The 21713-nt window shown below is 46.9% G+C and overlaps 1 protein-coding gene across 1 annotated transcript in view; it reads left to right on the top strand.

The window, feature by feature from the left end:
• The window catches only part of IFT43 (intraflagellar transport 43), a 72073-nt gene that overhangs the window by 35549 nt on the left and 14811 nt on the right, over positions 1-21713 (top strand). Inside the window, exons 4-5 of the mRNA XM_033107042.1 lie at positions 12829-12861; positions 14105-14151. Of these exons, the coding sequence (XP_032962933.1) occupies positions 12829-12861; positions 14105-14151 (80 nt within the window). The remainder of the gene's footprint in view (positions 1-12828; positions 12862-14104; positions 14152-21713) is intronic.

Raw genomic sequence — 21713 nt, 5'->3', positions numbered from 1 at the left:
CCTTGCCCAGCCCTCTTGTTGTAGAGATGGGAACACTCACACACACACACACACACACACACACACACACACACACATACACACATGCACCATTTATTGTAGCTTTTGTGCTGGGCACTGTGCTAAGCACAGTTGTCTTACTTTATTCTCAAAACAACCCCAATGAGGTAGGTGCTATCATTATCCCCGCTGACAGACGAGGAAACGGAAGTTCAGAAAGGTTAAATAACTTGCGCAGTCACACCACCAGCAAGTAGAGGCAGCAGGATTTGAACCCGGGTGAGTCTGCCGGTGGGGTCACGCTCCTGTCCTCTGTGCCGCCTTCCGTGGCGAGCCCTTGGCCCTGGGGTAGTGTCAGTGCCGCCTCCCGGGAGCGCCTCAGCAGATTCCCCGAGGGCTAGGGACATGGCTCCAGACTGTCACCTTGTGGGGAGAATAGCAGGGAGTGGATGCGAGACCCACGCCCTTCTTAGCCTTCGCTGGCCTGCATGTCTGCAGAGCCAGGCTCCAGCCGGCTGCCTGCCCCTGAGAAGAAGGTGAGTGCAAAGGATGCAGCCGGTACGCAGGGCCATGAGCCAAGGCCATGCCAGTCCTGCCATTACAAGGCCTAATTAGGCTCGTCATTAAGTTCAATTAGGCATTGGAAATGATCGTTCCTTCTAACCCTGCACTGCCCTCCAAGAACTGGATCCATTCCCAGGCAGCCAGCGAGGGCGTCGCTTCTGGGTGCTGGTGCCCTCGCAGCCCCGCCTCTGGTTCAGGCCTGTGCCTCCTTTGCGAGGTGAGGGCGGAGTGATCCAGGAGGCCGTCAGCCCAGAGCGCGGTGCTCCGAGTGCATATTTAATAGGGCCAGGCGTCTGTCTGCTTTGGAGGCTCTTTCCTGAGCTCCCTTCTGGTCACCCTCCTTTCTGGGGGCTACCTTTTCCCCATGCATATATCAGGTGTCGGGGCATCTGCCTGGGTTCTAGTCCCTTCCTGCCAGTCACTCGCCTGCTGTGTGACCTTGGGGCACATCCTGTGGGCTCTAGGCCGAGGTTGCCTGGGGGTTTGGACTAGAGAGTCTCAAAGTTACCTTTTCAGGGCTCGGATATTATGATGCTGAGGAACCCCAACTACACGGAGAGCCTCGCTGTGCAAACGATTTGTTTTCCCTGAGCTCTGAGCGGGGAGGGGAACAGGAGAGGTCGGTGTAACGTGTTGCTAGCTCAGCATCCGTGGGCACTGTCCCTTCAGCATTCAAGCTTGGTCGTCTCAGAGGCCCTCTACAACTCAAAGTAGGTTTGAACTTCTGAAATATGCTCTTCAGACGGCTGCTTGCAACAAGCCATTTGTCTATGAATCATCGACTTGAAACAGGTGACAAACACTGAGGCAAGGACAGGCCTTCCCGGCACAGGGGCTGGGACTGCGGAGGCATGAACGTGCCCACGTGTTCGGAATGAGCAGAGCGGGCGCCTGAAACCCAGGGTTACCTAGAGAAGTACAGGAGATCTGCGGGCAAGGTAGGGAAGGGCCCCGTGCACGCCTTGGACTCCAGGCACTTTATTATTTGGGGACCAGGGAGCCCTCGGAGTGTTGACAGGTGTGTGACCAGGGGTGCAAGGGACACATCCTGTCTTCTGCATGCCTTTGTCATGTGGCACGGTCACGATGTTGGGGTACTTGCAGATGTAGGGAGACATCCCTTTCTCCTGGTGTCGAGGGCGCTTCCGAAGGACCGCCTCATCTCCCGTCTTCATAGGAGGGTGTTCTCTTTTAGGTTGGACAGTGGAGAGGTTCTGCTCATCTTTGTTCCCTGAGTTTGACGCCTTTTTTCCCCAGCAGATTTTGGTGATGTCGTTCACCAAATTCCCCAGCAGATTGTGGTGATGTTTGTATCCTGAGAATTAAACTCTTGTATCATTTCAAATCACTGCCTTCGCTTATGAGACCGTATAGTAAGGTTAACTGTTATAATTATATCTAAGACTGGTTTTTTCAGTGGATGTGTGTTCCTTCTCGACTAGAATGACTGCGGATGTGCTGTTATTTGTTGAGGTTGCATTCATGTGAAAGCAACAGAGAACCCCATGAACAGAGGCTTAAGCAGAAAGAGGTTTATCTCAGAAAACAAGAGGTCCCTGGCCTGGCAGTCCAGGGCACGTGTGGCAGCTCCGTGGTGCCAGGACGGATGGAAGTCTCCATCTTCCTACCTACTACCATCCTCAGCATGTGGACCTCTGTCATCATGTTCACGCCGCGTGGTTGTATAATGGCTGCTGGGCTCCAGGCCTCACCTCTGTTTTCCAGGCAGGAGGAAGGGAGAATGAATGACACGGAGGTGACGGCAAAGGGCTTGCCTTATCAAGAGTTTGTCTTTTGGAGGTGAGGGTGTGGGAAACGCAATCCAGAGACTGCTGTGTCTTCCTCACTGGTCAGAAATGTGGTGTTTGCTCACCCCTCCGTGTGACAGAGGCTGGGGAATTGAATTTTTAGTTGGGCTCATCACCACCCCAAACTAAATTGGGGTTTGGATCAACAGGACAGGGAGACAAGTTTTGAGTAGGTACCAAGTTGCTTACTGTGGTTGGACGTCATCAAGCTGAGTTACAGAAGTCACTGGACGAGACTGTCCTACTCTAAAGACTGTGTCATGTGAGGTAGAGGGTTAGTGCTGAGTAGCATAGAAACAATTTCACCTAATTCTAGAAGTTTTCCCTCCTCCCTCTCCCCTTCCATCCCCTCCCAACCCCTCCCCTACTTCTCTTCCCTATTCCTTCCCTTCCCTATGCCTTCCTTCCTTCCTTTCATTTGTTTTCCCCCACCATATTGACTTTAGGACCTCCAACCAGCACATTACAATGTCGTGATTGCAGTTTTAGGGCTGGATAAACCAGTTGCTTGGGGATTGTCAAAATAAGGAATGGTATTTATGGGGAACAGATGGGGCTGGGGGCCAGGGTTGCGAGAGGCAGGGTCCATGTCTTCCACAGCTGGGGAAGGACCTAAGACGTCATAGAGTGTGGCCCCTTCAGTTTAGAGATGGAGAGAATGAGGGCGGGGGAGGTTCGGGGGTGGGGGAGTTCAGTGAGTCAGTTATAGAACCTTAGAGTTAGAAAAGCCCTTAAATGTCACCTTGCCCCGCTGCCCAAGGTCAGGCAGCTAATTAGTATAATAGACTGTGCCTCACATTCTGCAGCCACCACACCCATCCTCAAACCTTGAAAGCTGCATGCATTTATCTCAAGTTCACGAAAAGGCCGTAGACTATACTATTTGTGCAATAGCGAGTCTCTTAGAATAAAATTGTGCTAACCGCTATCCTCCGGGACCCTTGCAGAAATGAGATGTGGATCATATGAAGGAATCTTATTGAACAAAAAAAACTTGCAAGGAAAAAAAGTTGTGTCCCCTGAGCCAGCTCTCTGCTAAGGGGACTCGCTGCTTTGCAGTGTGAGCAGCTAAAAGCCAGGAGGGAATGGCTAGAGATGCCAGCCATTGGTTAAAATTCTCCCGACATAAAGGATCTCCTTGTTCCCCCTTTGATGGATTCAGCCTCTTAAAAATAAAATGTGTCTGTGAACATCGTAGCTATTCTTCCCTTTTCTTTTTAGTCCTTTATTGAGAAGTAACCAGAAGCACTTTCAGTATAGAAGCAGCAGCCTGGGCGTACATGGTTATAAATGTGCACATGAAATCGAGCCCCCGCACATAGCCCAGATTTTTTCCTCGTCTAGCAAGCCTGCCAGTGATTTCACTTTTTGACCGATGCTACCCTCACCACAGTTGGTTACTGGTGGCTGTGTCAATTTCTCCTGGTTTCACAGTGGTCATTGTACAAAAGGCTTTGTTTTAAGTACCAGGGTATCCTTGGTTCATCTCTACCAGGGAGTCAGCAGGATGGGTCCTGCCTTCTGGGGGGCTGCCACACACAGCCCTGCACTGTGACCTCTCACCCCGACTGCTACACACAGCCCTGCACTGCCTGTGACTTCTCACCCCGGCTGCCACACACAGCCCTGCACTGTGACCTCTCACACCGGCTGCCACACACAGCCCTGCACTGCCTGTGGCCTGTCACACCAGCAGCTGGAAAGGGGTCACTAGAGCAGGAGGCACCTCCTCTTTGAGCAGCTCCTCACTTGCATGAGTGTCCGTGTATTCATGGGCTTTCGGAAGACCTTCATTTTTTTAGGATGGAAAAGAGGAGAGAGGAAAACAATGGGTCAGTAACTGGAAGGAAATCTTTACAGGTTTCCCCATTTCAGAGCAGAAAATTCTCTCCAGGAGAAATAAAAGACCCAAGGCATTCAGCAATTACAAATGGACTGAAATAAAGGTTTCCAGAAACACTAATAAAAGTTTGCCCCCTGAATTTTGGACCCATGATTTCCTGTTAGCATATCCTATGGCATTTCACTCTCCGTCCTTATAGCTACATTTCCCAGAGATGGGCATTGAGTCCCAAAGTTATTTATTCTCTTTTACATTCGCTTTCAGTCCCTCTGATCATGTCAGTGGGAGAGTCTCAATTTGCAGCTAGTATTTCTTTCATGCCTTCCTAATCTTCCTAATCTACCTTTTTAACAAAGAAAGAATAAGCTGTAGGCTCTGACTTTTGGCAAACAGCAATATCTAGCTATAATACAATATACTTTGTGCTTTTTAATAACTTTTTTCTTTTTTTTACAATTACCTTCTATATGGCTGGTGATGCTAGTGGTCCATTGAGGATATAAAGTGTTCTTTTAAATGAATTTAAGTAAACTTAAGGAATCAACTTAGAGAAAATACAAAGTGGGTGCAGGAAGTACACAGCTATAGCAAAATTCGTGAAAGTGACAGAGATTAGGGAAACACTGTTCTATAGCACTTCTTCCCGGCTGCTTTTCCTCCCATCCTTTCCCCTAACAGGAGGGATAACCGAACTTCTTCCACTTAACTCCTTCGTGCTGCTTTCATATCTCACGATATGAGATGAGCTGCATATTGTTCGTTGCAACCTTGCTTAAAATTGTGGACTTAAGTAACTTGAAAGAAAAAAGGAACCCAGTGAAAATTGATTTCTAGCCATAGTTCCCTCCTGATCTGCGACCGATGTCAGTGTATGTATTTATAGAGTTGATACCAACGTGTAATAGCATCTCGTTCAATTCTGGTTGCTTCCTCAGCCGGCTCTGATGCCATTCTCATCGTCAGCCTCCGCCGTGTCTGTATTTCAGCCACACCAGTTCCCCAGCTGTTCACCGAACACACCTGACCCTTCCGTGCATCCTACCTTTACTCTGTGTATTCCCTCCAGGGGGAAGCGCCTTCCTGCAGCCTTTCTGCCTGTCACAAGCCTACTCATCTTTCCGCTGGCAAGTCTTCTAGGGAGCCTCAGGCTCACCAGTTGGCTTTTTTGTGCTCCCATGGCATTTTGCGTCTGTCTGCCTGACTTGTCTTGTTAAGTTTGGGGCGTGCTGGAAACAGCAGCGGATGAGGGATTGTGAACCTTGGTTTCTAGTTCCAGCTCTGTGTCCACTTAGCTTTGGGGCTGTAGTTAGGTCGCTTTAACAACTCCTGGCCCCCGTTTCCCCGTCTAACCGATGCATGGGTGGATGGTGGTAGGAATCTCTCAGGCATTGCCTTGTGGATCTTCCGCAGGTATAACTGTTATTTCTAAAACGTTCTCTCCTCCCATCAGACTGTAAAATTCTGAGCAAAAGATCCTCAAATCCAACACCTGCTATTTGCACCTAATAGATAGTTACACAATAAGGTTTCTGAGTAAAACAATGTTCATTTGAGATACTTAAGATCTAGAGTTCTAAATACTTCCACTTTTTAAGTTTCTTGAGCAGGCATATACATACATTTTATGTCCCTATAACTATTTTCAACTACTAAAACTGTTTCTGTTTTTCAACTCTTTTTCCTCCCAATCAATAAATACCCCTTTAGAGTTTGAATCAGAACACAGATGTTATTTTGAATCTGACCAGCAGGGGGCAAGCTTCACCCAGGAATTTTCTTGTAATTCACTATACCTTCAACTGGACGGGGTTTGGCAGTCTACAGACAGCACATGGACATCAGTTTTCATCGTTCTACTAGACACCTTGCTGGCAGTAGATAAATATGATCTAATATGATCTAAAACCCTAAAGTGTCAAAATTTGGGTGCTCGAGATTCTTGTTTGTCTTTGAAAGAAGGGAGAAAATGCAATACCTAAAAGACATGCTGGAAGCTAAACACATGAATGGCAATAACTAGGAACCAAGAGGAGAAAGAGAGGGGACTTCAGCTTTCAGGAGAGCTTTGAATTAGGAGAAATCTATTGACCAAGGACAACTTTAGTTCATGAAAAACGTCTGGCTTTTAAGCATTGCAGGTATGGGGACGTCTTCGAACAGAAGGACCCCAATTAACCACTCTACTGCCTGATGCTGAAGGGGCACGTAGCCGTGATTACGATGGCAGAATTTTCCTGTGCTCAGACCTGGGTTTACACTGTGGGTTCATTTGGTGGCTTGCACAACTTACAAAGTAGGCCTTGGCTTGGGATATGCTAGTGACGTGTTACATGGTCTGGGACCTTTTACCTCTCTTTCTCTTGCCTGCTAAAATTTACCTCACTGAGGTTTGGAGGCACTTGTGAGGTTTTTATTGGACATTTTTAAATTATGAGGCTAGAAAACCTGTCAAGAAAAGGGCATTTTGATTTCTTCCAGCGGAGTGATGCATTTTTAAAATGTATCTGTTCGTCCCCTTGTCAAGTGTTTCTTTATGAATTTGGCCTCTGACTACAGAGTTGCTTCTTTTTGTCACAGGAGCACTGTGAGCTCCTTCCTGTGGCTTTAGCTTTTCTCTCAGAGGCAACAAGTTGGAATAGTCACCATTTGTCCCAACCCTTCACATCCCTTTCCAGGTCAGAGGCCATGGGCCCTGGCGACGGGCCAGGAGAGGGTCTCCCCCTGGGACAGTCAGGGCTCTAGATGCCTGGCTCTTTGGTCTGTTTTAAGCCTGCTCTGTCTTGCAGCAGGGAGGTGAGTCTAGGGTCCAATATGTGCTGTGGATATTAAGAGGCTTCAAGGACACTTCCCCCCATTTATCCCAGTTATGTCCCCTGCTAAAATAGGTTAACGGTGTCTAATTAACCACTGAACATTGTCATGCTGCATAAAGATGGCATCCTGGCTGTTCTCTGAGCCGTGGTACTTTATCTCCATTTAGATCTCCGCAGTATTCCATTAAACTCGAGAGAAACATTGTAACTGAGATGATGTCTACATCAGGGCTGCCTTTCACCCTTCAGCACATAACCTGTGTAAGCAGCCGCTGAGGCCTGCTGTCTGATCCGGCAGGGAGGACGCAGAAGACAAACACCGCAGGCAGGGAGGGTGTTTATGTTACGGCATGTCTCTACCACTGAGTCCTGGAAGGAAACTGGGGGTCCAAGTTTCGGAAGTGGTCCTGTGGCTGTGGTCCTGGATGTGCCACTGCAGTCAGACTTGTCCTCAGCTGACCAGTTCATGGCCACGGAATGTCACTGAGGTCTCTGAATGGGACAAGAAAGGAATTGCATCCGAGTAGAGGGAAAGGTGACGTAGCTACATGGAATCGCTTTTTTACCGTGACTCAAGCTGTCATATTGTAGCTTGGTGCAAAAGGAGTTGCGGTTTTTGCAATTATTTTTAACCTTTCCAACCACAGTTACTTTTGTACCAACCTAATAAAGCATACATAATAAATCACACAGAACAATTAACATTAATTACCTAATTGTCAGGCTTGACAAAGCTACAGCACTACTCTAAGTTGAAAGTGTATCCTCGTCATGGAAAATATCAATGGGCTTTGAAGCAGAGTTTATAAAATGAGCATTTCCCATATTATAGAACCTCTTGCATGTTCTTGTCCTGGGTAGGGGTTAGGAACTGGGCTCTGGTGTCACAACACAGAGCTGGTCTGTCCCTACTGCTTTCTAGTTGTGTGACCTTAGGCAAGTTACTGTACTTCTCTGAGCCCCAGTCTCCTCATCTGTAAAATGGAGCAAATTAAGTAATACAGTGAGATAATTAAGGTAATATATAATGCTATGAATAATATATATTGTCATATAATAGTACTATGTAAATAAGAATATTATGACAGTGCCTGGCCCCCAGCAAGCTCAGCAAATGTTAACTGTCATCAGCCTTCCTATGACAGGCTTGTGAGGGCAGGGGCTCGGGGATGGGCTTTCCCCTGAGAAATGAGGGTGATGTATGCAACCAAGTGTGGGGGTGAAAACCAGGAGGGGACTGGTTGAGTGTCAAGCTGAAGGACTGCGCTCTCCACGAAGGTAGGGATGGTGAGACCACTCCCTGAACCTTGGAGTCCTCCACTGGGAACCCAATATTTAAAGAACAGGCAGCTTCATGCGAGGCTGAGTGTTGTTAGTGATCGGGAAACGGCCAAGACAGCTCTGGTTTCCCCTCCTGCCGAGTCACCAGCCATGGCCGGCGTGTCACTCGCTGCCAGCAGGCAGCCATCGTGCCCTTACTCCTGTCACCCTGCCTCCACCAGGTGGGAGGGGAGAAGAACACTGACTCGCATTGTCCAGAGTGAAAGCTTCATCCTGTAAAATGGCCAAAGCAACCAGCAAGTGATGGACTAGCTCTTAGGAAGAAACCTGGCATTTAATTAACTTTTCAAAGTGCTGGTTCAGCACCCTCTCTGTTTTACATTTTGAATATTGAACACGCATCTCTGATCGAATCTAAATTGCTTCTGGGCCTTCCAGGGTGGGGAGCACCTGCCCAGCTTTTATGAACATCACGGAATCTGGTCTGAATTTGGGGATTGCCGACTCAGGATCACTCAGGGGGGTCTTCAGTCTGTGGAGCCTTCTCCTGGCTCTCCTCAGCCTGCAGGTGAAGTCAGAGTTCATTAACACTTTTGTGAGAAGAAAGCAGGCAATGGGGAAGGATAAGGCAGAAGGTTTCCGTTTTGCTGCTTAGCAACTGGAGAGTTCAGCCTGCTGTGTGAGATACGGTTTAGAGCAGTGATTTTCATATACGGAACTATGGCCCATTTCTAGAAATTGTTGCCTCGGGGGTCTGGGGTGAGGTCCAGCACGTGGATAGTGATAGAAGCTTCCCAGGGGTGATTCTCTTGTGCACCACTGGTTAAGACCTCCTGCCTTCAAGGGTTCTCTCCAGCTTTCCACTCTGTCTCTGTACCGTCTTTTGCCTTCCGTAGTGTGGAAAGTCAGGAAGGGGCTATCTGTGCAGTAAATCCAAACAGATGTCTGGGTGGGGACGTCTGAAAAGCAGCAGTATCTGCTTTTGAAAAGGCTTGGGGCAGAGTGTGTGGAATCTAGGGTGGAAGTCGGGCAATGGGGATGCTCGTCTCAGCCTCACCACTGACTAGCTCCGGGATGTGGGTGAAGCTGCGACGCGCTGCCCCCTGGCCCTGGCCGTAAGGGGGCCACTGACACCTGCTTTACCTTCCTCCCAGAGCTCGACTGAGCTGGTGCTCGTACACATGGAAGCCCCTGGAGAGTATTGAGAAGTGCTCTGCCTGTGTACGATGGCCTCACAGTAGGTTACAACCGTCAGGTTCCCAAACCCTCTAATAGCCCCTCTGGGGAGAAAGGCACATGGGCCGTGGGTGTGGTCAGAACCCGGAGCTCAGGGCAGAGCTGCCCACGACTCTGTAGTCAGCCTGCCATGCGGCTGGGCCTGGTCTCACACTTTCCTCAGAAGTATGTCTGTAAGGGACAGATGCCCCAAACCCACAATTCTCTACTTCAGTCTCCACAGCCCTCCCCCCCCCAATCTGTGGGAGGCAGGGCTTCAGCCCCAAATCCTTCTCTGGTTCCCTGTCCTGGTGGGCTGTGGCAGACCACTTCATTTTCATTTCTTAAAACCTGTCACCAACAATTTAAAAATGTACTCTACATCATGACTGGGTATGTGTGTATATAAAACTGGAAAAAAAGTTTAATACTTGTCCTTAATATTTGCATATACTGTCTTTTATACTCCATGCTATTTTTAAAAAAGACAAGAAAAGAAAGGCTGATGGTGATTTACTAAATGGATCTCGTGACTCACTGATGGGTCATGACCTGCAGTTTGAAAATCATTGTGCTGGATTCTGTGTCCTAGTACCAATCTCTGTCACTGCGTGACCCAAGGTGCCATTGGGGACCAGGTAGATAAAGTAAATCTGTGAAGTGGGGTTTTATTTCAGAATAACATTTAAATGATATTACTATGATACATATACAATTTATTTATATATTTACACTTCTATATAGAAATATTCCCTGCCAGTTCTCCTGAAACACACTTCCCACTTGGTCTTCCTTTTGCTTTCTCGCTTTTGATAGCTGCATAGGTACAGGAAGTACTTCACTTGCCTTTTCACTTCTACGAGGAAACCAGCGAGGGAACCCGCAGAGCAGACGTGCTGGTGAAGAAGCAGTACTAGGCGGCCCCAGTGTTAGGGAGGGCGGGGGGCTCAGGCTCACCTCGGGGGCAGCCCCGCACAGCCCCGCTTCCCGGAGTTGTCCGTGTGGGAACGCAGGTCCATTGTTGCCAGGCTTTGTATTTGAAGAATTTAGAAATTTGGGTTTTTGTACAAAGTCTCTCAATTTGGGCAACAAATTCACGTTAAAACAGAACCGAACCAAACCAAAATCAGCAGCAGTGTGGTCCCGACCAAACTTACCTGCGAGCTAGATGAGGCCCGGAAGTGGCCGACTTCATCAAAGGCACGGTGTTCTGTGCCATTTTTCCATCTCCTGAATAGAAGGCTCGCACAGAATCTGTTGGAGGTGGGAGGAGAGCGAGAGCGAGAGCGAGAGAGAACACCACCTGCGGGCATCCATGTGGTCCATCCTTGAGGGCTCCATTTTGATCTTGCTCCTTCCCTTGGGGTGAAATGAGATGCCGGAGGATCCTTGGCTCCCCCTAGAGTGAGCGAGAGCAAGATGTGGGCTCAGCAGCAATGAAGCCGAGTATGAAACTCTCCCCTTTTTGGATGTTGAGTGGATAAGTGGCAATTAATCAGCCTTCCCCCAAAGATGAGCGTGATCGTTATTGTTTCCTCCAGACAAAGTCACTGCTACCTTTGCCACGGCACATTGCTTAAGGAGGAACGATTCAGTCATCACTCCCAAGGGCAGTCAGAGGTGGGTATGTGTCTTACGTACAAACGAAGGCACTGGCCTAGTCTACCTGGCCTCTTTAATCCCGTTATTCTCTGATCCCTCTTTTCATCCAAGCCCTTCTACCATTGGTGACATACTATTGAGTCTTTTAGACAGAGGGTTTATAGAATTCAACTGCACCAGGACGGCTGGAGGCAGTGAGCTAGCAGAGCCTTCTCCTCCCACACAGACAGGGCAGCTTTGGCGGCTGCCGGGGGCTCTGCTTTAGGATTCCTTAGACGTAGAACAGCACTGCAAACCGACATCATCCAGCAGTACCCGTGTGGTGACACCCTGGGCACCCTGGAGCCCTCCTACTGCCCATCTGTCCTACCCGCCCCCACCCCCTTACTCTAGTAGCTCGTTCTCTTGGCCCTTTAAGAGGCAAAAACTGCAGACTGGGAGATCTCCTCAGACTTGTTCCATCCTATTCTTCCAACTCTTCCAACGTTTCCTACCCATCTTCTTCTCCCTCCCTGACTTCAGCCAAAATTCATCTTCCCTCCCTCCCTCCCTCCCTCCCTCCCTCCCTCCCTCCCTCCCTTCCTTTCTTAGGCAGTTGGTATGGTCTAAATTTCATGGGAAGAGTGGTCTATTTAAACTTGGGCTTGATATATGATTACACTCTTGGGGGAAATTATTTGCATTTTGCAGGAGTTGCCATTTGCTTCCAGAGTAGCTCTTACTGGCGAGGCTTTGTGGGCTCAGCACTGTGGAAGGCCTTCTCATGCATCCTGCCTCCTGGCCATGTGACATTGCCACCACTTTTTGTCCCTGCTCATCATGGTGATTGATTTCTAACTTAAAAAAATTCATAAGGAAAAAACCCCCCAAACTGTTACTATTGAAATGTGCAGATATACAAAAAAGTGATCACCACGTCCCCAACACCCAACATCACCAGTCTTCACCATTTGCCAGGCTCATGCAGAAAACTTAAGGTCAGTGTTTCCCAGACTGTCAGTAGTGAGATACTTGGATTAGAATTACTGGAAATTTGTTTTAGATGCATATTCCTGGGCTACTGCTCCCCCAGGCCAGCTGATCCGAACATCTGTGCTGCCAGGTCTCCAGCAATCTGCATGTCTGTCAAGCTTCCCAGATGGTTCTCACGCACATTCAAGTCTGAGAACCAGTGCCTTAGACGTCTGTGTGTAAACAGGCTTCCAGTTCCCATGGAACGTCTTAAGGGCACTACTTGCCCAACGTCACTCAGGGACTTCTGGGCCTTCACGTGGAGGACACAGAACGAGGCCCGGAACCTGCAGCCTGTCCAGTATGTGGCTCATTCGTCCCTTTGTGCTCGTGGGAAGCTGCGTCTCTTAACAGCTCCAGAGGGGACCCAAGGCCTCAGTCCTAAGAAAGTGCTCTATAAATCGGTCAGTTAATTGTTGAAGGAAAGGAGAGCTCTGTAGCATTTGAGTTTTGAGCTTCTCACTCACCCTGCACTTACACTCAACAACCTAATTTGGAGTTATGCTGAAATAAGGTTAGAAGAAGGCATTACAGTGTCTGGATATGGGCCTTGGTCTGGATAAGGACTCCAGACAGATGAGGCACGTGGCATATACTAATTTGCCCCCACTTTTGAAACCCCTTCTCTAGCAGACCACATCAATGCATGAGACTACTGGGTTCTCATAAACCTTGTCTTTCTTTTTTTCAGGTCAGGAAGGAAGGCTCCTGAAGAAATAGAAGAGTATGTTTCTAGTATTCTTATGGCATCCTGTGGCGACCTCTGTCAGCAATGCAGTTCTTGGTCATTTGTTGAGCACAGCATACAACACTGTCAGCATGAACGTGGCTGTGGTGTGGGCTGTTGTTACGCATTGGGAAGCAAGGGTTTGGGTCACGCTGTTTCCTCAGCTGAAGGGCTGGACTCTGGTGTTGATGCGCGTGTCGTATCTTCCACCCTGTATGGTTTTTAGAATTCTGTGTCCAGGTATCAAAGTACTGCCCATAGTTCTGATTTATTGATATATGAGGTCAGACAATTAAGTTCGCGAACTCATCCTAGAAAAAGTGCTACGTACCTCATTGCTGAATATCACTACCGTCACCTTCAAAGTACTCCCTTTGGGATGCTATGCACTGATGCCAGCACCTAGTCCACCTTCAAAACAATTTTGGAACTCTTTTTCTGGAATGGCCGTCAGAGCTGTCGTCATATTACCCTTGATGTCCTGAATGTCATGAAAAAATCTTCCTTTCAAATTTCCTTTATCTTTGAGTAAAGAAGGAAGTCATTGGGGGCCACATCAGGTGAGTAGGGAGGATGTTCCAATACAGTTATTTGTTTACTGGCTAAACTCCCTCACAGACAGTGCTGTGTGAGCTGGTGCACTGTCGTGATGCAAGAGCCATGAATTGTTGGCGAAAAGTTCAGGCTGTCTAACTTTTTCATGCAGCCTTCTCAGCACTTCCAAATAGTAAACTTGGTTAAGTGTTTGTCCAGTTGGTACGAATTCATAATAAATAATCCCTCTGATATCCAAAAAGATTAACAACATCATTGCAACAAGTTCGCGAACTTAATTGGCCGACCTCATAAATGGGCAGAAGCAACACCAGCTTTCTAAACCTAGCCTTCTCCTGACACATCAAAAAAGAAGGAAAGTTGCTAGGTAACGGATGGAGTGTGAGGCAGGACCACTGGTTTCACACCTCCGCGGTGGGAGGAGCATTCACATCGTCTGGATGACGCCACCCTGTAGAACGATGAGATACGCAGCTTGGGCAGCCACGCATGGCAAACCCAGTTGTCCAGTTAGGCTGAGCAAGTTGATAGAGGAAAGGGGTCCAGAGACGTTTTCATTTAGGAGAAGGAATGGATACAATGAAAATTTGGGTGGTTTCTTTCTGAGTTGGAAACTCATTTTCTCCTTTCTTTTTCTTTCTGAGTTTAAAACTCATTTTCTCCTTTCCTTCTTTTTCCGGGGCAGTCACCGGCTCAGACAGCAGAGCCTGGATGGATCAGATGACGGAGGAGGTAAGGTGTCCCTGGAGAAAGTCAGAAGGGCTCCCAGAATGTTCCAGAGCCCCCAGAGCATTTCCTGGACTACAGCTAAGGCGCTGCTTGCTGCAGCCGTACTGAAAACATCTGCAGTGCCCTCCTCCATGCCTCTCTAAGCGCTGCTGCCTCTGCCTGGAGTGCCTCACCCCCTTCCTTCTCACTAACCCTCCGCACCCTTCCAATCTCAGCCGAAGCATCACATCCTCTAAGATGCCTTCCCTTCCCGTCCCACTCCCTCTCTGTCTCAGCTGTTCTTTGTGCTCCTGCAACCTCCTGGGCAGTGGTGACAGCAGCAGCAACGGCTAATATTTTAAGTGTTTATTATGTATATCAGGCTCTGTTCTACCAGATTATAGCTGCTGGCTAATATTTATTAAGTGTTTATTATATATATCGGGCACCGTTCTACCAGATTGTAGGTGTTAAAGCATCTAATCTTCACAACGACTCTGAAGTAGACTATTACTACCCTCATTTTATAGTTGAAACTAAAGTAGAGAGAGGTTAAGTGTGTTGCCTATAGTCCCAGAGCTAAGTGACTGTCACACTTGAACTCTTTGTTGCCTTGGTTGTTCTCCCCGCCAGGCTCTAAGCTTCTTGATGGCAGACACCACGTCTCATTTATCTTTGCATCTTCAGTGCACAAGACGTGGTAGTCGGTTAATGGCTGACACTGTAAATGAGGGAGAAATAGCCCTAAAATAGGCCAGTTGCCCTGGCACAGCTGAAGCCTGGATTCCAAACTCAAGAGAAAAGATAAAGTTTGCGTGGACTTTTTACAAGAAACCCGCTAGAGAGGAGATTATATTTGGGACCTAAATTACCAAAGCTTTTTTTTTTTTAAACCTACATATTTACCATTTGCACACGCTATTCCTTTGTGCAGAACTGTTTCCATCTGGTACCATTTTTCTTGTGCCTGAAAAACTTCATTTAACATTTTTTGTAGAGCAGGTGCTGTGGCAGGAAATTGTCTCAGCCTTGTTTGTCTGAAAATGTCTTTACTTTTCAACTGATACAGAGTTCTAGGCTAACAACTTTTTTATTCCTTTTAGCACTGTAGTTGTTTCATTGTCCTCTGGCTTGCATTGTTTCTGGTAAGAAGTCAGTGGTGATTCTTATCTTTGTTCCCTTGTATGCAGTGTCTTTTTCTTCTCTGGCTGCTTTAAGATTTATTTTCTTTTATCTTTTATTTTCTGCAAATTTGGTTATGATGTGCCTTGGTATGGTTTACTTTGTGTTTATCCTACTTGAATATCTTGAATCTGGATTTACTGTTTTCATCAAATTCAGAGAATTTTAGCCATTATTTCTTTAAGTATATTTTTCTCCTTTCTCACTCCTTCTGGGACTCCAATTACAGGTGTGTAATCACTTGAAATTGCTGCACAGGTTATTGAGGTTCTGGTTTGTTTGTTTGTTTGTTCCAGCCCATTTTAAACTCTGTACTTCAATTTGGATAGTTTCTGTTGCTGTGTAACTGATCTTTTCTTTTATAATGTCTAACCTGCTGTTAAGCCCGTTCAATGAATTTATTGTTTCCGATGTTGTATTTTCAACTCTAGAAGCTTCGTTCAGTTCTATGTGAATAGACATATCTGTCTTCCATTTGTCTCCTTATTTTGTTCATGTTTTTTTTTTCCTTGATAGTAACCTTTATAGTAGCTGTTTTAAAGCCCTCTTTTAATTCTACCATCTCTGTCTTTTCTGAGTCTGTTTCAATAAACTGATTTTCTTCTGGTTACGAGTCATATTTTTCTGCTTGATCAGTAGTGTTTTGATCAAGTGCAGGCCATTGTGAAGGTTACTACTAGGCTGAGTGTCTGGATCTTGTCTTTCTTTAAAGACGGACACATTTGATTCAGCAGGCAGTGAGTGTGTTTGTTGATCCAGGTGATTGTTTTGAGAATTGTTATTAAGCTTTTATTAGCACAAGTCTAGGGTTAGCGCTAAGCAGTAAGACACTCAGGTGTCTCTGTTGAGGGCCTGGTTGTTCCACAGGGACTCTCCACTGGCCTGGGTGGGGCTGAGCCTCTTCCAGTTCTGTCTCAGCTCTGGGATCGTTCGGCTCACACCTTGCTAGTTGTAATCTTTGCCCAGCTGTGTGCTGTGTGACCTGTACGTGCACAGCTTCATGTGCAGTCAGTGCAGGTTTCTGGAGCTCTTTCCCCACGTGGCTCCCCCTCTCTCACCCTCTGCTTCCAGGCACCTTAACTTCCCAGACTCTGAGCTCTGTCTCCTCAGTTCAGCGAGACCTCCGAGCTCTAGTAGGGCTTCTCCTGCCCTGTGCCAGCGTCCAGGAAGTACCCCTCGGCAGAAAGCAAGGGTGACTGCCAAAGCTCACTTCATTGATTTCCCTTGTCTTGGGGATCTGACCTGTGCTACCTTGTTCCACTGTCTGAAAACAGTTGTATCTTATCTTTTCCCCAGTTTTCTAATTGTGCACAGTGGGAAGGCAAGTCCGGTACCAGTCTCCTGGCTAAAAGTGGAGTCCCACAGCCTTCTAGTAACTAACCTTTGCGTGCGACTACAGAGTGAAGGAGAAAATTAAATCTGCAAAACTTGGATGATTACCTGTGTATTAGCTACCTCACAGGATTGGGGTGAGGGTCTTATAGGACATTTGTGAAATATTCTGAGATGATGGTTAAAATGCAGAGTCCCAGGCCACCCGCAAAGCCGAAGCTGGAACTGGGGCCCAGGGATCTGCATTAATTTCAATAAGCTCCCTGGATTGCTGTTTTGCACACTGAAGTTTGACAAACCTGCTGTAGCACCTCGAAAGCCATGACTCAGGACTGGAGGGGAAGGGAGTTGTGTGAACAACTGCTTCTGCCTCATCTCCTTCCAAAGGGGTTTTAAGGTAGAAAGGTGGCCCCTGGAGGTCGGGCACTGAGTCTGTACTCTCGGATTTAGTAAGAGCTCACGAGCATACTCTCGTCATTCTTGAGCATATTTCTGTCATTTTTCCATGGTCTCGTATTGACAAGCTTATTTCTTTTTGCCACATATTCCTCCTTAGCTCTAGTCGCTACGCAACTTACAGCTGCCAAACTTCTCCACTCACTAGTAATTCCCAATGACCCTATTAAAGAAAGGATCCCGTTTCTGTTCCCAAAGTCTGTTTTCCCAGACATGTACCTAGGATGTCCTCTGCCAGTGCTGGCAGCTGTGGTGGTATGACTGGTGGCTGCTGGCCACACTTTAGGTCTGCCTGTCCTCACACATTCGGTCTGCCTGTTGCCTCAGCCATTGGTTGCATAGGGCAGCAGGGTCACCATCCAGGAGGATGTGCCAAAGAATTCAGGGAGGCAGGGTCCCTGGAAGACATTAACAAAGCTGTTTGGTGGGTGAGGAACTGTCTGCATGGAAACTGATGCTTGTAACTCTGAGAGGTGCTTATTAAATTCATGGTCTACTTCCGTGGCCCCCAAAAGTTTTTCATGCCACTTTTCAGTCCATCCTTCCTCTGCCCCAGCCCCAGGCAGCTACTGACCTATTTTTTTGTCACGATAGAGTGGTTTGCATTTTCTGGAATTTTATATAAATTGAATCACGTATGATTCTGGCTTTTTTCACTCATTGTAATGACTTTGGGATTCTCGGAGATTGCTGCATGTATCATTAGCCTATTCATTTTTATTGATAATAATCCATTGTATGGCTATATCACATTTTGATTATCTAGTCACCTGTTAAAGGGCATTTTGGTTATTCATTATCCCCATTTTAAAGGTGAGCAGATTGAGGCAAAGAAAGGTAATCTGGCCCAACGTCACACACCTCGTAAATGACAGCGCCAGGATTTGGAAGGCAGCTGTAGTCACCACTGCACAACGCTGCACAGCCCAGACCAGGATTTGAACACAGATCTTGACCCAAGTCCTTGCTCTTGGCCTCTGGGCTGTAACAAATGGTACAGCCCCCCACCCTGTTGGCATCTCCTTCCACAGGTAGCTGTATTCATGTCAGCTCCCAGATTTGTAATATCCTCAGCAGGCTTCATAGGGTGCTCAATGCAATTTCATTAAGGAAGGAAAGAAGAAAGATACCTGTTTTCAGTGAATACTTCTAGCATTTTTTTCCCCTTCATAAACTTGGAATGTGAAATTTGTGATTTGGGCTTTCTTTTGGCTCTTCGGGTTTGAAGCATAAAACCCTTCCTGTCAGAGGTGCACTTGATTCTACCTTCTAGGAGGGATGCCTCAGCCCAGCATAAATCTGTTGTCCGTGCAGTTATGCCTGAGTCCTTTAATGGAAAATCAGTTCATATGTTACACTTCACACTTGACTAAGTCCATTTCACTGTATGTGAATGTTTAGAATCCATTATGCAGTAGGAATCACGTTACATATAACTAGTTTCTAGAATTATCTTTGCTCAGAGAATTACTTGGTTGGCTAGTGAAGGCTTCTCTTTTGAACTTAGAATAACCAGTGGGTGGGGAGACTCCGTGAGTGATTGGCCTGCGTCATCGCTGGACTCTCATTCAGCAGGACCATTCAACAGAGCTTTGGGCTCCTGAAGGGGAACTTACTGGTTCCCTTAAGAAAATCACAGCAAGGTTTGTTTTGAGGTCATCGGTGCAAGGAGCATGAGCACCTGGAGAAGGGGCTGATCGTTTCCGTGCATTTGGTAGGGGCGGGTGATGGGTGAGCAATCTCGAAAGGAAAGAGGAATCTCGGGGAACAGAAACGAGAATCGAAGGTCCAGCACCCACCCACCCACCCACTCCCGGGCAGCTGGTCTCCTTCCACCAGCAGCCTTATTGAGGACAGCCAGCAGGTTTTTATACAGTGCAGTGATGAGTCAGGTAGTCCTTGCTCCTCCGGGAGCTTCTGATCTAGTGAGATGCCCGCTCTTCTTTCCCTCCCCTTCTGTTACAGAAGACTCAGGAGCCACGTCTCGAGATATTTCTCAGCACTCAGACTTCTAGCTTCACTCTTGTTACAGGTTGCTCCTCCTTCCCTGGGGAAGATGCCTAGGGAGAGAAGAGACGCGCTCTTTCCCCTCCATGGATGCATCAGGCTTTTCAGGGAAGAAAATAGACAAAAACAGACGAAGAAAGGAGCTTTTAAGATAGGTGTGTTTTTAGAATGAGAAATGGATAGAGTGATATGTAGAGGCGGTTTGGGGTTGTTGGTCAACCAGAATGTATTGCATGGGGACTGTTTGCAAGATCGTGGCTCAAATACCTGTAGGGGCCAGGCAGATAATATGAACACACGAAACAGAAGAAGTGCAGGACAATAAAGAATGTGGGGCCTGTCGTCAACCCAGACAGGAGATGGCATGGCCAAAACGTTTTCAAATTCGTATTTAAAAAAATGACAGAATTTTTAAGAAATCACTTCATAAACAGAACAAAATTTATCTGCGAGTTAGAGCAGGTCTCTGGGAAGCAATTTGCCAATCCTTCATAAGACCTTGTAGGGCTCTGCTCTCACGGCACACAGAACGTTGTTGGGGAGACAAAGCGTAAAGGATGAAAAGCACTACAGGACTTAAATAGCTAAGACATCAGTGTAATGGATGGCAGAGGCAGTGTATGTTGTTGCTGTATTGGTGATTGACATTATTTAAGGACCATGCGTTCAGAAGAGGAAGCCACCTGGTGGGCTGAGGAAGAAGGAAGAACTTGTGCTGGGTCCTGAAGGATGGACAAGATGTGGTTAGGTAGAGAAGAACGAAAAGCCTTCCCAGGCAAGGTGCCTGGCGTGAGGAGAGTCTCCACAGGGAGAACGAATAAGGAATTCACAGTCACTAGGAGAGAAGCTGGTTCTGCAAAGGTAAGCTCTGATTCTAGCCCATTCTCAACTACAGATACTCTGTGTCCCCACATCAACTGCCTTTAATGAAGTGTCAAGACTGACAATCATTTAATTTGCTGCTGATTCTAAGTGGAATTACTCATAGCTTGAGCTTCAGGGAGGTTGGTGTTCATAATTATGGAGAAGAGCTGAGAACGATGGACAGCCTGAGCCCCCAAAGGACCTCAGGGTCCCTAAGTGTAGGATAGCAAAACTGATCTTTCCTATTTAGATAGCCATCCTTTGGTGGCATAATCATTCTCCTTATTGGAACCAAGTTTCTGGTTTGCCCAAAGGCTTTTAGACTTCCTCTGTCCTGTTAGGTAGTATGGTGTTAGAGAAAGAACGTCAGATCTGAAAGAGGATTGAGCCCAATCTCTACAAGTGACTTTGGGCAAGTCATTCATTCACTCACTCATTCATTTAACAACCATTTGTTGAATACCTACTATGTGTGATACATGGGGTTGGGCATTGGGGATATTATGATGAAGAAAACTTTCTTAACCTTTGCTCTAGTCAGTTTATTTAGTCTAGAGAAATAGGAACTAAACAGATAGTCACACAACTAAATAAGGACAAATTGTGACTGAGTCCACTAAAGGAAGCGTGCAAGGTTCTATGAGAGAGAATAGTGTGGAGACCTGATTTGGATGGGGTGGTGAGGGAAGGCCACTCTGAAGAAGTGACTTTTAAACTACAACTTGAAGGAAGAGTAGAGTTGCCAGCAAAGGGGGTAGCGGGTGGGGGTTGGAGGGACATTGGTGCCAAGTCATATCACCTCTCTAATCCCACAGGCATTTCCAGGCCTCTTTGGTCTCTTCCGGCCTTAAAATTCAGCTCTCAGAATATGAACTCTGAATAGGATGTGAAACTTGAAGGAGGAACATCGAGAGACACACAAATGGGAGAAAAAGTCTTTGTCTTTAAAAAAGATGAGCTGTATTCAGAATGAGGCAATCTCTGAAAACACAATTAGATATGGACTCCACTTTCAAAGTTTACCTCAGAGCTAAATTCAAGTTAAGAAAGAATTTGTGAGCCCCAAAATAGGGCTTTAGAAAGGAGAAAGTCTTTGAAAGCAGGAGCTTAAAAAAAATAATCAGATCTTCCTTGCGTGGAACCACTGCGCCGTGGTGTAACCCAGGGCTGAGGGTGGGATTTTCACTCCCTCTTCCTGGCAGCTCCAGTGCCTTGTGGGCATGCCGCATCCCTGCTGGAAAGGGCTGTGCTTTTTACATCCTGAGGTCCAGAATCGAATACCTTGAAACCTTAGGAATAATAAATCCTACGGCCAACCAAAAAGTGTTTAATTCCTAAAGGACAAGCTGAGTTGAGCCACTTCTAGCCAGGGGCATTTGGGGACTTAATTCTGCAAGTATAGCAATCTGTATGATCTGAGAGCCCTCGAGTGTAAGGGTAATTGCTCAATTTTCTATCCATGTCAACAGGGAAAATAGGTAAAAGTGGCTGAACACGGCCAGGCAAGCAATGAGGCTGGATAAGGTGTGAGATGCTGGACTGTTAGTGGAATTAGAAGAATGCTGTCTGCAGAGAGCTATCACTTAGTCGCCCCTCTCTCTTCTCCTCTTAACATTCATCTCTGTCTCTGGGCTTTCTAACTCTCTTTTGGGTTTTTATTCTTTACTTAATCCTTCCACCATATCCTTCATCCATTCTCCTGCAAATAGCAGTCACTCTGAGCCTAAACACCTTTAATGCAGAGA

Source organism: Rhinolophus ferrumequinum, chromosome 6 (genome assembly GCF_004115265.2).
Source record: "Rhinolophus ferrumequinum isolate MPI-CBG mRhiFer1 chromosome 6, mRhiFer1_v1.p, whole genome shotgun sequence".
NCBI lineage: Eukaryota > Metazoa > Chordata > Mammalia > Chiroptera > Rhinolophidae > Rhinolophus > Rhinolophus ferrumequinum.
Note: the sequence above shows the minus strand (reverse complement) of the source record. Positions and strands in the feature narration are given on the sequence as shown.